This window comes from Rutidosis leptorrhynchoides, chromosome 9, assembly GCF_046630445.1.
Source record: "Rutidosis leptorrhynchoides isolate AG116_Rl617_1_P2 chromosome 9, CSIRO_AGI_Rlap_v1, whole genome shotgun sequence".
Lineage (NCBI taxonomy): Eukaryota > Viridiplantae > Streptophyta > Magnoliopsida > Asterales > Asteraceae > Rutidosis > Rutidosis leptorrhynchoides.
The window spans coordinates 119,515,988-119,531,969 of NC_092341.1; the positions used below are offsets into that span (position 1 = coordinate 119,515,988).

Below are 15,982 nucleotides of genomic sequence, written 5' to 3' on the forward strand. Positions count from 1 at the left end.
TATGTTCGTTTTTAGCATTATCAGTAACACTCAAAAGGATACGAGAATCAATCGAGATTTATGACGAATTTATCCTTTAGATATTGACAATGACAAGCTGCATTTAAAACGCTTCAAAATTTCGGAAGACACTTCAAATAAGGAACAATCGAGATGATGATCCAATCACACATTACCCGAAGTCTTGTACCTAAAAAACTCTCGAACCCAAAGTCATAGTTTAACACGTACCCGCGTTGAATTCTTTAGCATTTATTAGCAAAAATCACCTTACGATTCTTTTCAAAGTAGCCAGTTTTGTCACAGCTCTAACAAGTCAACTTCGACTTTTCAGTAAAAATAATTTTATTATAACTTCGACAGATACGCTGCCCTTTCACCATCGTTACTGGGGAACCTTTCATATCTCACCACATTAGCAGTAAACTTATCAACAACTTCATTAACCTTCGACTTAAACCTCTCCGAAAAGTCACTATACTTATTCATTGAAACTCCATCTCTTACTCATCCGCATCTTGCAACAAGAATTGTCATACCAATTACTGAAAATCAGCAATCAGTATTTTGAAATCTCGCAGAGTTTCTACTTCAATAGTTATATATACATATAACGTCTATATCCTAAACTTACACACTTTGAATGTGAAGTTTCTGAAAAACATCTCAAACTGTGAATTAGTTCTCGAAATGCTAATGAAGCAGCAGAAACTGTAAACGACTTTAACAGTCAAAAGTTTGATGACAAAGAATAATGTGTTGGAAAATCCCAGAAAAAGAGAAAAGTTGGTACTGAACAATGGATTGAGCAGACCGTGAAGGAGACCAAGGACAAATACAAGGACCAAAGTCTGTATTTAAAGAATCTTGATGATTCTGTTTCTGACGAAGTCATTAACGAATACCTTGCTCCTGACTCTAAACCTTTGCGGACCTTATTCTTCATTATCATCTTATCTTAAATATTATAAGATATCTTCGTATCTCTCATTATACATATTCTCCATATTTCTGGAGATATTTTCACAACTATTCTTATCTGAGATCATTTATCTCTCCATAATATCTGCAACATAAAAGAAACTGTATTGGTTTCTAAATTCTGAAAAAAATTCAAATATGAATGTTTTGAAGTAGTATTGGGAACTGAAGCATGAGTTAGTATAATATAATGACACTTGATCAACGTGATTATATTACAGTAATTCATGCTGAGTTTCTAATGGAACGTGATGATTCACGGAACATACCGTCATCATGTGCCATTTACACGACTCTTACATTCTACCAAATCTCCAAACATATTAAGAACATATCTTCTTGATAGTTCTATCTTTCCGGATATTCTGGTAATTTGCCAAATCAAGATCGTACCATTACGATTTTCTTCTTAGAACATTAACTATGTTCATCCAAAACTTCATACCTACTAATTCTGGACCATTATTCGCTTGACTTAAAGCCGGGAAGAGACAACAAAAGTATGAAACTCCGAAATGTAAGGGAGAATATAAAGTCCAATAACAACACATAAATTACAAACCGTGTATATCAATGTTTATCGCAACATAAAGACACGGGAGAATAAAAACACTATAACCCCAAGGGCGAAGTAGAAGAAAACAGATTCCTCCGGTGGAAGTTGGAAAAGGAGAATGATTGTTGCGATAGTAAGGATAAGGACAAGGATTAGAACTAGATTAAGCATTTTCGCAATCTTTTGAAATTGGAATTGAGTATAGAAGTGGTAAAAACTAATGGAATGGAAAAGGTAAATATATAAGGGAAATATCAGACGTAGTAATCGGGACAGATCATCGCATTTAATTAAAGAGATCCTAATTTCCTTAAATCTCGAAGAAACAGATCTTATAGATTTCCAAGATTTTTTTTTTTTTTTTGAATCCCTTGAATTGCGGAATTCAACCATGACTACGTCAAAAATTATGACGAAACTTATTTTTCTCATTCCACTATTTTGTGATAGCTTCACTCATACGCTTCGAGTAATCGGATCATTTTATCCATATTACTCTATGGTAATAAAATCCTATCTATCAACACATATCCGTCATGAAAACATTTTTATGGTTAGCCATGACGACCTCGATCAAATTTCGGGACGAAATTTCTTTAACGGGTAGGTACTGTGACGACCCGGAAATTTACGATCAAATTTAAACCTAACCTTTATATGTTTCCGACACGATAAGCAGAATTTGTAATGTTGAATCTCAAAAAGTTTGGAACTACATTCATGTAATCAATTACCCTTTGACTGTGTTCGACGATTCACGAACAATTATGTGTATATAGATATGTATATATAATATATAATATTAACTGAAAACATTAACAATGTATTAGATATATGATACTTTACATAACCGTGTTCTACTATCTTTAGCTGTTAACTTTTGCAGGGGTTAAAAGCGTAACTTTAATTTTTAATTTAAATCAAAAAAGAAACCTAACCATAAAGTTCAACAGGCCATATCTTCCTACTTATCACGAATTAATTTTTACCGCTACCACCATTAAACTTAAAATAATTTTACGAACAAAACGAGACTAACTACGTCCGAAACGGATACCTTTTTAAAAACGCTAACCACTACTACATCTAAACAGTCTTAACATATGGGTTGTTTCCCTCTCTATACATACACAACGCTACGTTATATACGAACATGCAGGCCGAAAGCCCCCGCCGCATCGCGCGGGCTGCTCCGGACTAGTTATAATTATTACTGTTTTCCGTCAAAATATAAATAAATACATAAATAATAAATTAATAAAAATAAAAATTAAATAAGAATTCTTACAAAAAGTAAAAACTAGCATAAATTCTCTTGTATTTCCAGTTTCCCAGTTGCAAACCATTACTCTCATTTTCAGTCAGTCGTCTCAAAACTTTGATCGATTGATTGAAATTGGATTGATTGATTGATTTTTACAACCATCCAACCAATATATAATCTCAAATTCAAATCTTATTGTTTTACTTCTCCAAACTTCAATTTCTAGCTAGGGTCTCAAACTCACCACAAAACCCTTGCAGTATCAAATCAGAAAATCGATATGATATAAACAATTTTTCTATACATACAAATCAATTAGACATCATTAAGATGGCGGCACCAAGGAATCTAGTTGTGGAGACTGGAAAATTACTGAAAGATGAAGAAACTGCTGAAGATTCACCTACAACTAAGAAACCTAGATTTGACGGAAAATATCCGTTAACTGGATGGGAGTTAACGGTGGCGTTAATTGTTTTTTTAGTGTTTTGTACCGGATTGTTTTGTATATATCTCACAATGCCTGCTGCTGAGTATGGAAAACTTAAATTGCCGCGTTCGATTTCCGATTTGAGATTGCTCAAGTAGGTATTATAATGCATATTGTTTCTGTTTATTTGATTGATTTACTATTATTAAGCTTAATGTTTATGATCTAGATTCAAGATTTGCCTAAATTGCTAATATTAATGTATGTAGGTATTATGCCTTACTTAAAACTAATATCGGGTTATGGTTGATCATACTTAAGACCATGTTTATGTTTGGATGATAAGATGATGTTGGCTGTAATTAATAAGAAGATAATTAGATGAAATATGTATGGATTCATACCTGAACAAATGCAGGGTTAATAGATGTAAAATATTAATGAAAATTGGATTTGTACCGAACAAATCTGTGAAACTCTTTCACAATGTATAATTTTCTACTTGGTTCTTCTACTATCATAAAGTGACCCTTTTTAGCTTTGGTTTTTTCATTTTTTTTTATAGAGTTCATGTTCATCATCACAACTTTTGTCCATTGCTGTCCTTTTTTCCACCATATATGAACACTAACTCTGGGAATATATTATAAATAAAACCTCATAGTTAATGTTGAAGTTGAATCACACAGCATGGCTGTTCAAGAAATGTGAAAACTTAATTAAGTTGGCTTCAAGTTTGAAACTTGTTATAGATGCATGTTTATTCAATCTTAACATATTTTATCTGTTGAATTCCAGAGATGACCTTGGGACATATGCAAGCATTTACCCAACAAAGTTCATACTCGGTTACTGCTCAACTTATATTTTCATGCAAACATTTATGATTCCTGGAACCATTTTCATGTCACTACTTGCTGGAGCCCTTTTTGGTGTAAAAGGCATCTTCTTGGTTGTATTTAATGCGACAGCCGGTGCATCGTCCTGTTTTTTCCTGTCCAAGTTGATTGGAAGGCCAATAGTATTATGGCTATGGCCAGATAAGTTAAAATTCTTTCAGGCCGAGGTATTTACACACTATTTGCTCAAGTTAGACATAGTTAAATATAAGCAAGGTTGCAAAAAGCGCTACTTGGGAGTACTCGGTCGGGACTTTCTAGGGAGTACAGGGTAACTCGGGGAGTACTCGGTAGTACTTGGATGTTGACCAAGTTTGACTTTGACCGATTTTGATCGAGTTTTAACGATATTCCGAGTAAGCCCTAGTTTTGGCTGAGTTTGACCTAGTACTAACCGAGTATTCCCCGAGTTGCAAAACCCGAGTACTCCCCGAGTAATTACGAGTTCTGCAACACTATATAAGTTACGTTATATATTCATCATTTAGTTGTATTATCAGATAGCAAAACGTGGAGACAAGTTGCTAAACTATATGCTCTTTTTGAGGATAACTCCTACCCTACCAAACCTTTTCATTAATTTGGCGTCCCCAATAGTTGATATTCCATTTCGCGTGTTCTTTTTGGCTACAGTTGTTGGCATAATGCCAGCCTCTTATATTACTGTGAGGGTAAGTTACTTGATTTATTCATTTACTTGTAAATCTAATTTGATAAACTTCTGCATATTTTGTTTCGTGATGTAACATTATAATGGTCTCAAAATACATGCTTCTTATTTTTTGGTTGGCTGCAGGCTGGGCTTGCTCTTGGAGATCTGAAATCTATCAAAGATCTGTACGATTTCAAGACGTTAAGTGTACTTTTCCTCATTGGATCCATCTCCATAGTACCCACATTGTTGAAGAGGAAACGGATATATGAATGAATAAACGCTCTAATAGGATAAAAAACACAATTGTACTTTGGCATACATCATCTCCTATATTGTTACTCCAACAGCTCTAAATTAGTCTATGTTTTCATCTTGTCTTTTTTAAATGCATGGGGGAAAACATCATTATATTTCTTTCTTGGCAGAATGCCATTAAGAATTTACCATGTATAGTGCATTATATTTTTGTTTAATTCTAAACAAATTATAATGAATTATTTCAAATGTTATACGGAGTAATCAAGTCTTATATATAGATTTATGAATGAACTATGAACTTTAGTGATTAAAACACAAATATCTGATGGATGACTTGAGTGTTAATTTTAATTGCAATGAACTATGAACTTTAGTAAACCACCTAAAGGTTTCATTTGTTGAGATGTACAAAACTTTTAACAGTTTAAACGATAGCTCTCATTAAAAGAATCCTTAAAATTATAATAATAATAATTACTATCAGATACACTAAACATACCAAGACAAATTTGAACTGCAAAAAACAAGCGTAAGCAATATCATACATCGACTTTAAAACTTTGCCACATGAGAAACAGCACTAAAGTTCAAAACGAACAAACCCTCCACTAAATCTTTGAACAAGATCTACAATAATCCTACATTAACTTTCGTACAACCGTACTTTAAGAGGGGGTACAAGTTAAAAATTTCTTTTTACAAGCAAAACACATAGGAGCAGAGCAACAAACCACTACCCAGAGCCAGATCCAGGCATGAACGACATGGCTCGTCTGAAATCAAGTGACTTGAGGGATTCAGGAAAGTTTTTACCCTGCGGTGGGACCCATAAACCACCATGAGGCAACATCACCTGTGATTGGCTACCCCTGCTCGCTTCATTCGCTTTCTCAGGAACATCCTTCACTTTCTTCACATACTCGAAAAATTCTGCAACTTGTCGAGCATACCTTCACATACAATCAAAAACAAAAATGTCTGTTAATCAAACCGGGGCCCGTTAAAATTGGAACTTGGTATTACCATGCCATTATACATTAACACTAGCAGCTGACACAACAAAAATTCCATATATTAATTATTCTCTTTTTGAAATCAGTTTATCGTTCTTTCTAGCAAACTGGTGCATCTCAAAACATGAGTTAATTCTTATACCCCATCCAACCGAAACTTCAAATTTTACTTTTGTGAAAGACTTGTAAGCCTTTTTTAGGTTAATCCAATGATAATTTCTTTTAGACAGATAACATGACCCTTTGGTAAGTAAATCAAACAACTTCCAATGCTCAAGTCCAAAATATGACCTTTTTTGACAAGTACACATCGAACTGATCATTCAAAGAAAATCAAGTTTTAAAAAGAACACCGTAACAGCAAAAATTAAGTGAGCGAAATGGAAGAAGGCATACTGTTGTTTAGCTTCAATGTCCTTGTTAAAATCAATGTTGGGCTCACAGTCCAGAACCAATGCAGGTACCTGTTTTTTAAGGATACGAATCAAGAAACAACTAACAAAAAAAGGCTCCATAAGTAAAACATTTTCAAACATTAAAACGTACCTTTTGAATGCTGGAATGCATATGATTACCCTCTAAATAGAACACGCGGTCTTTTATGTTAGGATGTAAAGAGCTATCCATAACAGGCGGATTACTAAAAGCCAAAGTTCCATGATTTCCACTCTGAAATGGAAAAAGCCAGCTCTCGTGTTTCTCATGCAAATCTCGAAGATATTCGAGGCTGACCCCACCTTCTTCTGCTCGTTTACGTAGCATCATTCGTTTATGGCAAGTATCGGGGCTTGCTCTAAGATATATAAAAGCATCTGGAATAAGTCCCGGTAAAGATGAGACAACCGGGTCAAACCATGAGTCATAGATGCTGATTTCCATCTCGTTCATCCAGTTAGCTTCATGAACAGCTCTTACAAAAACCTTTACCAAATAAAAATGCAACTATCTGTCAGTCAATGCATTCACAAATATCCATGTTCTACAAATTATATCAATGCTTTGACCCATTCACTACAAATGGATAGATTTTTTTGTTTTACTATTAACACACCAAACAAATAAACTAATTGCACTTACTTTCTGAATTGGTCTTGTAGTTTATAACTTGATATTAAAACCGTTCTCAAAACAAGTATTTTTTTGGTCATCATAACTTTGCTACTTACATTTTGCTGAACATGTGGTCTGTTGTTATAAAAGCAAGCATTTTGCACATAGGATGGATGAAAAAATATTGCTAATCTCAAAATCACAGAATAAAAATAAAATAAAAATAGTTTAATAAAAAGAAGAGTGACATGGCATAGTACATACCATTCTATCACTAAAAACACTTCTCTCCATCAATCTGAGAGGCTTAATTCCACCGGACGACTCCTTCTCCTGCATAACTCTTGTAACAAACACATAGTTCTGAAAAGTGTACGCATACCTTTGCGGTTCAGCGTAAAAAGCATCTAATATGTTAAAGTGATCGGGTCCAATATCTTGCCACTTGTCAATAGGTTCAGGAACAATCTCAACAAGATCCTGAAGCTCAAGAGTTTCATTAGCAATTCTCTGCAAAAAAGTTGACTTTCCCACACTTATGTTTCCTTCCACACAAAACGTAAGTCGTTTCTTTTGTGGTGTAACATTGGTGTTCACATCTTTTAGCTCTTCATCCACACTTTCTTTTATAAATGTGGTTATACTCTCAGCATGATTCCTATGTATAATGCCTACAGAGCTTCGTAAGAACTCCACCATCTTCTGATTCGATTTCCCAAAGAACTACAAAAAACACATAACAAAACCTACACTTTAGGTAAATAACATTGGCCCTCAACTTTAAACCTACAATTACAGAAGCATTAAAATGAAAAACACTATCACACAGCTTCAATGATAAAAAAAAGTATAGCATGAATGTAGTATTGAGAATCAGTTGCTTGTTTAATACACAATTCAAGTCCCGCATGTTTACCTGACACGCATATAATTACTAATTACTAGTGTTATTATACTCAATACATAAAATAACTAGCACATGTATAAGATTCAACACTCTCTCCTCCTTTATTAAAGCTGACATTCATCACTTATTACAGGAATCAATGGAATATTCATCAAATAACAAGCATCTTTAAACTTTAGCAGCATAAATTATACTACACACATGAAAATCCACATTTAACAATATATGTACAGTGATATATACCTTATCCTTGTAAATTTTCTTAAGTTCAGCAACACCTCCAATCCCATTCTCCACCAACTTCCTCAAATTCCTTGGACCCACACCAGGTATTGTCAACAAATCAGGGTTACCAGGTAGCAAAAGCTGCCCATTTCCACCACCTCCACCACCACTCAAACCCCTATTTCTCCTATTAATCTTAACAGGCTTCTCTTCATCACCATCAGTTTCACCACCACTATTATCTTCCGAATTCAACGCAGAATCCGAAACCGAACCCGCCTTATCATTCGCACTAGTACAAAACCACGCTACACTCGATGAACCGTTTCGATTCCCCTTCAACACAGACCAAGCCCTAACCCTAGCAGTACCACTATTAACACCTTCAATTGAACACCGACAGTTACGACACCTATAATTAGCACTAGAATTCAACTTAAATGAACTTGAGCACTTACCGCCATTATTACCGAACGAAAACCTAGGGTTTCTACAGGTTATGGCGGTAGCAATACCAGCAGCGGTGGCGTTTGCGGCGGCGGCAGATGGCATGAATGAAACCGGATAATGATTGTTAAACCCTAGAGAATTGAAAGAGAGGGGTTTGTAATTGCGATTGATTTGATTAAACCCTAGAGGGATAAGGGGAGTTAAAATTTGAGGGTTTTGACGTAATAATTTCTTCATAATTTACATACATTTCCTTATCTCTATATATATCTCTATTGATTGATGATAACACTAATTTCTGATCAATACATTTTTCTTTGTCTTTTTGCTTTGATTTCACTGTAAATTTTCAATTTAGATAAACTGTGTGAGAGAGATATAGATACATACAAGGGTTTTAGCTTAATTTGGGGACATATGTCTAGGGTTTTCGATGGTAATTTTATTTATCGCCCCTTGTCTTTTTCAAATTTACAGTTTCGGTACCTGGTAAATTATATATTGTTTGGAAAACAGTAAAAAAAATTAATGTGATATATTATTTTACTTCAGTGATCTATTATTAACTGAAAAGCTTTTTTTTTTTTTTTTCTTCTCAAATTACATTTCAGAGTTCTTAAAAAAATCTTTTTTTTTTTGGATTACAACTAATAATTTAATTAAACAGCTCATGAACAAGATCATGACTCAAGTAACCAAACTATACTCATGCTAGGTGAAAGATAGTACAAGTGCTCTACTACATACAAACTCCCCAATACAAACACAATCACCTTTCAAGACCTTGTGTACGATACTCGAACTATGTGAAATTACGATTTCACCCCTTTATGTTATGTTCTCGAGCAAGTTTGAAATTTTTTTTTTATCTACACGGGTGAAGGTGGCATGTCCAACAACAACCAAAACCCGACACAATCATCTGAATCTAAGCTATCTTGAATAGCTAAAAAATGTAAACCTCCGCTTCCTTTTTTTGCTGCTTCCCATGCTTCGGCTTCGCTTGTAGTCACTGATGATTTCTTATATGATGCGTAAACGTAACGGGTCGCAATTCCAACGGATAATACTAAGTTCGCACGACCCAAGTCTGCTTCAACTGAACACACTTCTAACCCGTTCATCCAAGCTGCATGGACATATAAACGATGTTGTCTTACAAAAAAATTAAATAAAATAATGCATCAGTTTTTGTACTCTACCATCATCGTTATTATTAGTTCAAGGTTATTGTACCATGGTTGTTCACTGTCAATGTATAAAACTAACCTTTATTGACAGGGGCTGTCATTAACATTAACATAACCTATTATTCCAAAAGACTATTGCTACTTTTGAAGTCAAGCTGTAACCTGGTTGACTAAAAAAGTCAAACAGCAGACTTTTTTGGCATTGATTCAGTAGCAAATTCATCCAATCAAGTTGTGAAATATGTTTATGTTCACCATAATAAGGTATAAAACTAACTTTTATTGACATATAAGGGCTGTCATTAACATTAACATAACAAATTATTCAAAATAGACTTACTACTTTTGAAGTCAAGCTGTAACCTGGTTGACCAGAAAAGTCAAACTGCAGACATTTTGGTTCGGAAGCAGTAGAAAATTTATCTAATCAAGTTATGAAATATGTTTATGTTGACGATGATAATGTTGACCCATTTACTTATGAATGATTCGATTTGGGTTATGTTTCATCACAAGCACTTCAAATTAGATATGCCAAAAAGTGAACGGGTCAAAGTGTCAAACAGAATGAAAGTTGACCCAAATGTAATGCATAGTTTCACACCTAAACCTCTTTATTTATTTAAAATATTTATATATATGAATATACTCCCTACTTGTCGTAATCACTTTTAACATGTACTTATATACTAGTAAAACTAAACATCAGACAAAAGTAACTGTGGGTCAAGCCAATTCATCGTTTTGACTTTGACCCGCACTAAATAATTATCCATTTCGCAACCAGCCGGACCCACCCCTCCAAAAAAAGTATTTACGAACCTGCCAACGGCCTCGCACGAGACGTTGCAACAGCCAGTCCAGGAATCAACGTGCTGTCATCTATTTCGATCCCCAACAGATCCAAATCCAGACTTGCACCAAATGCAAAACTTTTTTCAAGCGTTGATATCTCCTTCTTAACTTCTAAAAAAATGGAATGATCTAATCAAATCTTACTATATATAGTACCATCATCCCCAAAATACAGTAAAGTTTACAACTATCTTTCGGTTAAAAAAGCACACTCTACTTTGTGTTAATTTACGTGAACTTACCTGAAAAGGGTAACTGAACAAAAGCCCATTTTTCTCCGTACAAACTATCCGGAAGATCCATAGGAAATGGGTTGTCTAGAGCTAGCAGAGGCTTAGAGCCTTTTTGAAAACCAGGATGTTTTTTATATACAGTCTCGTACCGTTCTTCCAGCCAAAGAAGGAGAGACAAACACTGAAATAAAAAACAAAATCGAACTAAGGGTGTGTTTGATAAAGTTGAATGATTAAACGTTGAATGGTTCATAATCTTAATGATTCAAAGGTTTTGAATGAAGTTAATTCTGAATGACAGAAACCTGTTTATTAAGCATTTTGAATGAACAATGTGAACTAAAATTACCTTATTAAACTTTTGCAATATATAAGAAAACATTATAGTTTTTTAATAAGTGTTTTTGATATAATTTAGAGGACGTTACATTAAATTCCGGTGCTTAATGGTTAACAAAGTATTTAAACTCTTAATGGTTGAATGTTGAACTATTCATCATTGAATGCTAAACCATTCAGTATGATATGTGATCAGAGGTCGAATGTTGTATGATTCAACATTCAACAACCATGAACCTTCAGTTAAGAGGTAATCAAACGCACTCTGAGTAATAAAAGTAGATTATACACAACAATAAATTTAAAGATACCACAACTTTGAATAATTACAGGAAAAAAATTAATAAACTTCAACCATACCCGTTTGCTAGGAATCGGTTTAATACCAAGCTCTTTACATGCTTTAGTAATAATAGTCTGCATTTGTGACCTACACCAAAATCATCAAACAAACCAATCGAAATCCATATCCATAATGAACAATAACACAAATTTAAACATATTATCGAACAAGTAACCATCAAAATACTCACCTAAAAAATCGGATTTTTTCGGGTAAGGGCACATCCAATTCATCACAAATGGAGACAATTGCATCTTTCAAAGTAATACTATTAATAACATTATTAGGAAAATACTTAGTATACTGTAAAGACAAAGAACTATCACAAACAACAAGTTCCCAAATCTTTTTTCCTCTAATATCAAGTATTGGTCTTGAACAAAAATCCAGTTCCCATTCGGTTAAACTTTCCGGGTCAGTATCCGGGTCAAGATAACTCACTTCTGCAGTTGGATCATCATCATCATCATCACTATTATTATCATCAATGTTTTTATCATTAATTGATTCTGTGGGTGATGAAACTGAGCTTTCAGAAACTGAGTTGAGTGGGAGTGTGAGTGTTCCAAGGTGGTATTTTGGTGATTTTGTGGATAGAGAGTTTGAGTAAAATGGGGATTTGATATGGGTTGATGATGAGTGAAATGGGATTTTAAAAAGTTTGATTCTTGAAGTGTTAATGGTGAGACTAGCCATTTTAAAGCTGATACTAGTCATGAAATTGAAGAAGAACAAATAGTTGGATTGTTTTTTGAGTTCATGTGGAAATGGGGGTTGGTTAATGGCCACAAAAGACCGGTATATCCTTTGAAATCGTTGGATAAGGACATCATTTTATATTTATGCTTTAAATAAATATTAACTTTTTTAATTTACGGAGATCAAAATTCAACTATTTATCCGAGTAACAAATGGATATTTTATCACTCTGACTTTTCAAATATGTCTATTCAATTTTTTAAATAAATTTGACCGAGCTTTCAAAGAATAGTTTTCAAAAATGTCACACGACCGTTATGATTATAAAAATTTTCGTTCCTCTTGAGATTGGAAAATGGAAGGAATTTCATGTACCCAAATGGGAAGAGCTATTGAATGGACTAGGTCTTTTTGGAATGGTTATGCGTTTAGTCCTTTCGGAATGGATCTGCGTGCAGCGGCTCTTTTTAGCACTTTTAAGGAAGTAAAGACGAATAGTCGACTTTGTTGCCTGCTTGACTGCTTTCATCTCCTGATGTCAGAAAAAGTGTTCTATCGCTTGTTTTATGCTGCAAGGGAACCATCATGTTGTAGTGGTTGAAGTAGAGCCAAGCAGCGATGGACTAAGCGAGTCAAATAAGACTAGTGCGAACCATGTTGGATGACGGGTGAGGGTGAGAAATGTAACGACCATGGATTTTCCAACTTTTATTTATTAATATTTATTATTAATACTTGTGCTTTAATAAATGTATTTTTGTACATTTACTTGTTATCGTATTTGAATTCCCATGACCCGACTTGTCTTTGTGACACGCGTACTTTTCACGAATAATATTTTTAAATATTATTTACATTCATGATTATTTATTATTAATCATTTTAATTAACTAAGGTTAGTAGTTAATTACTTGGGCTTTATTTATTTAATTGCATACTTACTTGTACTTGGGCTTGGACTTTTAGTTCATGGACTAGTAAGCCTACCCTACACATTTAATGGACTTGTAAGCCCATGTATTATGCTAGTATTACATTAAGGTTAAATATGGATTTATTAAGCTAATTAGAAGACAAATACTTCAAGCATGCTACACCTTTCTCTCATGTAATTTAACCTTATTACCCTTTCAAGCTTCCACCATTATCCCACACCTTAAAGTAGCATTTGACCTTCCCTTTGTGGCTCCCAAAACTCACAGCCAACTAGTAACAAAGGGAGTTCACATTTCAATTTTTTTTTTTACTTATTCACTTGCATTTTAATTCACTTTTACACACACATTCAAACACTTACATTTTTCTCTCATATTCTCTCTCAAACTTGTAAGTAACAAGCTCCAATTCTTCTTCTTTTTCCTTTAACAAAACCGAATTATATCATCCATGTATCATCATCTTTTGCTTGAATTGTTACTTGAATATTGTTTGTTGTTATTAAAGATCAAACTTCCTAGTTTGCATCTCCATGAATCTTGCTTTCTTCCACCTTTTATTTGAGGAAGAACCAAGAACAAGAACCTAAACTTGTTAGTTTATGGTTCTACATTTAAATGTTTTCAAGAACTAAAGTTCATAAACTTGATGATCTTCTTTATGTTTATGTTTTGTAGACTTGAATTCTTAAGATCTAAACTTTGGTTTGAATCTTCTCAAGTATGAAGCAAATATGAACATAATACTTGTAGCTTTAATTTATTTCTTCATTTCATTTATTTAAAGTTGTAGTGTTGTTAATTTGGTCAAGTATTACTAGTTAATCTTGATCTCATATTTCTTGAAACTACTTTGTAAGTTCAAGAACATGTAAGTAAAACTTTTAATTATAACTTTGTACACTTATGTTAGATCTAGACTTTTGGATCTAGGATCTTCAAGATCTAACTAAGAACTATGTTCTACAAACTTAAGATCTTGTTTATATAAGGTTACTTTCAAGTTTATAGCTTATTATTACTTTTAGATTTCATGTATGTGTTGGATCTAAGATCTTGATGCAACTTTGGTTCATCAAACTTCATACAACTCTTAAGTGAGTTGTGCTACATATCTTAGACTTACACAAGTGTCATGATAGTCAAAACTTGGTTAATATCACTATTAGAGTTCATGTATGTGTCGGATCTAAGATCTTGATGTAACTTTGGTTCATCAAACTACTTACAACCCTTAATTGAGTTGTGCTACATATCTTAGACTTGCACTTGTGTTATGATGGTTAAAACTTGGTAAAGATGATGCAAACACATCAACGAGTTGTACACTTGAATCTATATGCATCAAGGATGAGAACCGTGATGAGCATCGAGCACCAAGAACCCACCGGAACACTAAACCTACTGTTTTTCGGGTCTGATCAGAATACCTGGGCTACTGGAAAGTTGATTTTCAGTTAGTTCGGTTCGAGTAGATGATTTTCCGTTTAGACCTCATCTTAATCCGAGTTAGTTTTAGGATCTATGGCCTCCCGAAAGTCACTACACCCTATTAACGTTGTGCTGAAATTTATGACCTACTCGCACTTAAACCGTCACCACGGTTAAATGAAGACGAGTTTGGTTCTGGAAATTGGTCAGTACCTAGGGGACTCATATACGGACCCATGTCCACTGGTCTCGCCTAATTTCAGTTTGTATAGAGGCCGTGGCGACTGGACGAAGTCAGCCTTTGTTTTAAACCCTATTCTTGAATGAAAACTTACTTTACCCTTTTGACTTAATGGTGAATGATGATGATACTTAAGACCTAGTTTACATACATTTAAACCTTTGGGGACGATTTACTGACTTAGTACTTTTGACTTAGGTTGAGGACTTTTCGGACCAACATACTTTGCTTACTTTACCGCGTACCGACTTTTACTACTTATTTGCGGGTTTACCCGCAGGTGGTGGGTATCCATGATTAAAAGTTAGTTAAAGTGCACATTTTGTAAATCCCCGGGTCGCGGGTACGGGCAGAAAAATTTACCCGTTGACGGGTAAACTGGTATGTAAGTAACTAGTGGGGTGAATAGTTACTTAATACGATTTTTAAAACATTTTTGATGATAAAAAAGATTTGAATAATCTTTGATCACTTTAATCAACTCAAACCAATGTGTGATGTGTTTATGTCTGTAATAGTGCAAAATGTAAAGTAAAGAACATAAACATAAGGATTTATAGTGGTTCAGGTGGATGTTAACTAATCCACCTTAATCCACTCCCCGATTCACTAATCATGATTTTTGCTTCACTAAGCACCTTTCTTCAAATCTGGTGGAGATCCGATTTACAAGCCTTGTACTTCTCCTTAGACAACAAACCTAATCCTTCTATCCCTTTGAAAGATTACCTCAAACTTAGATCAACTTGTCTTCACCTTGGACAAGTATTAATCTCCAATGAGATAAATCAACTCCCTAATTCCCTTTAAGAAAGATGATAGCTAAGCTAGCATATGCTTCTAATTACAAAGTACAAAGACTCACCCTTTTCTAGTAATGACAATCCTAAGACAATTCTAGGGATTATTACAACACTATGTAAACTCACAAAGATAAAGATTTGAAAGTACGTTTACAAAATCCCTTCTATAATCTATGAGATTATAGAACTTCTCTTGCTAATTACAAACATATGTAGAAGTGTTAT

General features: G+C 34.1%; 3 protein-coding genes across 3 annotated transcripts; 1 reads left to right on the forward strand and 2 right to left on the reverse strand.

Moving 5' to 3' along the window:
• Positions 1-3,125: 3,125 nt before the first annotated feature.
• Positions 3,126-5,058, forward strand: LOC139866939 (uncharacterized membrane protein At4g09580-like). Its single transcript, XM_071855240.1, has 4 exons — positions 3,126-3,385; positions 4,030-4,297; positions 4,631-4,801; positions 4,927-5,058. Exons 1-4 carry the CDS (start codon positions 3,132-3,134, stop codon positions 5,056-5,058), a joined length of 825 nt encoding a protein of 274 aa, XP_071711341.1. The 5' UTR covers positions 3,126-3,131.
• A 718-nt stretch (positions 5,059-5,776) lies between these two features.
• On the reverse strand, positions 5,777-9,164 carry LOC139868354 (uncharacterized). The gene is made up of 5 exons (XM_071856686.1): positions 8,257-9,164; positions 7,371-7,829; positions 6,603-6,977; positions 6,453-6,520; positions 5,777-5,993 (listed from the first exon to the last, which is right to left on the reverse strand). The coding sequence occupies exons 1-5, from the start codon at positions 8,923-8,925 to the stop codon at positions 5,777-5,779; spliced, it is 1,788 nt and encodes a 595-aa protein (XP_071712787.1). The 5' UTR covers positions 8,926-9,164.
• A 207-nt stretch (positions 9,165-9,371) lies between these two features.
• Positions 9,372-12,442, reverse strand: LOC139866677 (protein TAB2 homolog, chloroplastic). Its single transcript, XM_071854969.1, has 5 exons — positions 11,839-12,442; positions 11,666-11,735; positions 10,976-11,147; positions 10,701-10,844; positions 9,372-9,817 (listed from the first exon to the last, which is right to left on the reverse strand). Exons 1-5 carry the CDS (start codon positions 12,363-12,365, stop codon positions 9,558-9,560), a joined length of 1,173 nt encoding a protein of 390 aa, XP_071711070.1. The 5' UTR covers positions 12,366-12,442; the 3' UTR covers positions 9,372-9,557.
• Between the last annotated feature and the right edge of the window lie 3,540 nt (positions 12,443-15,982).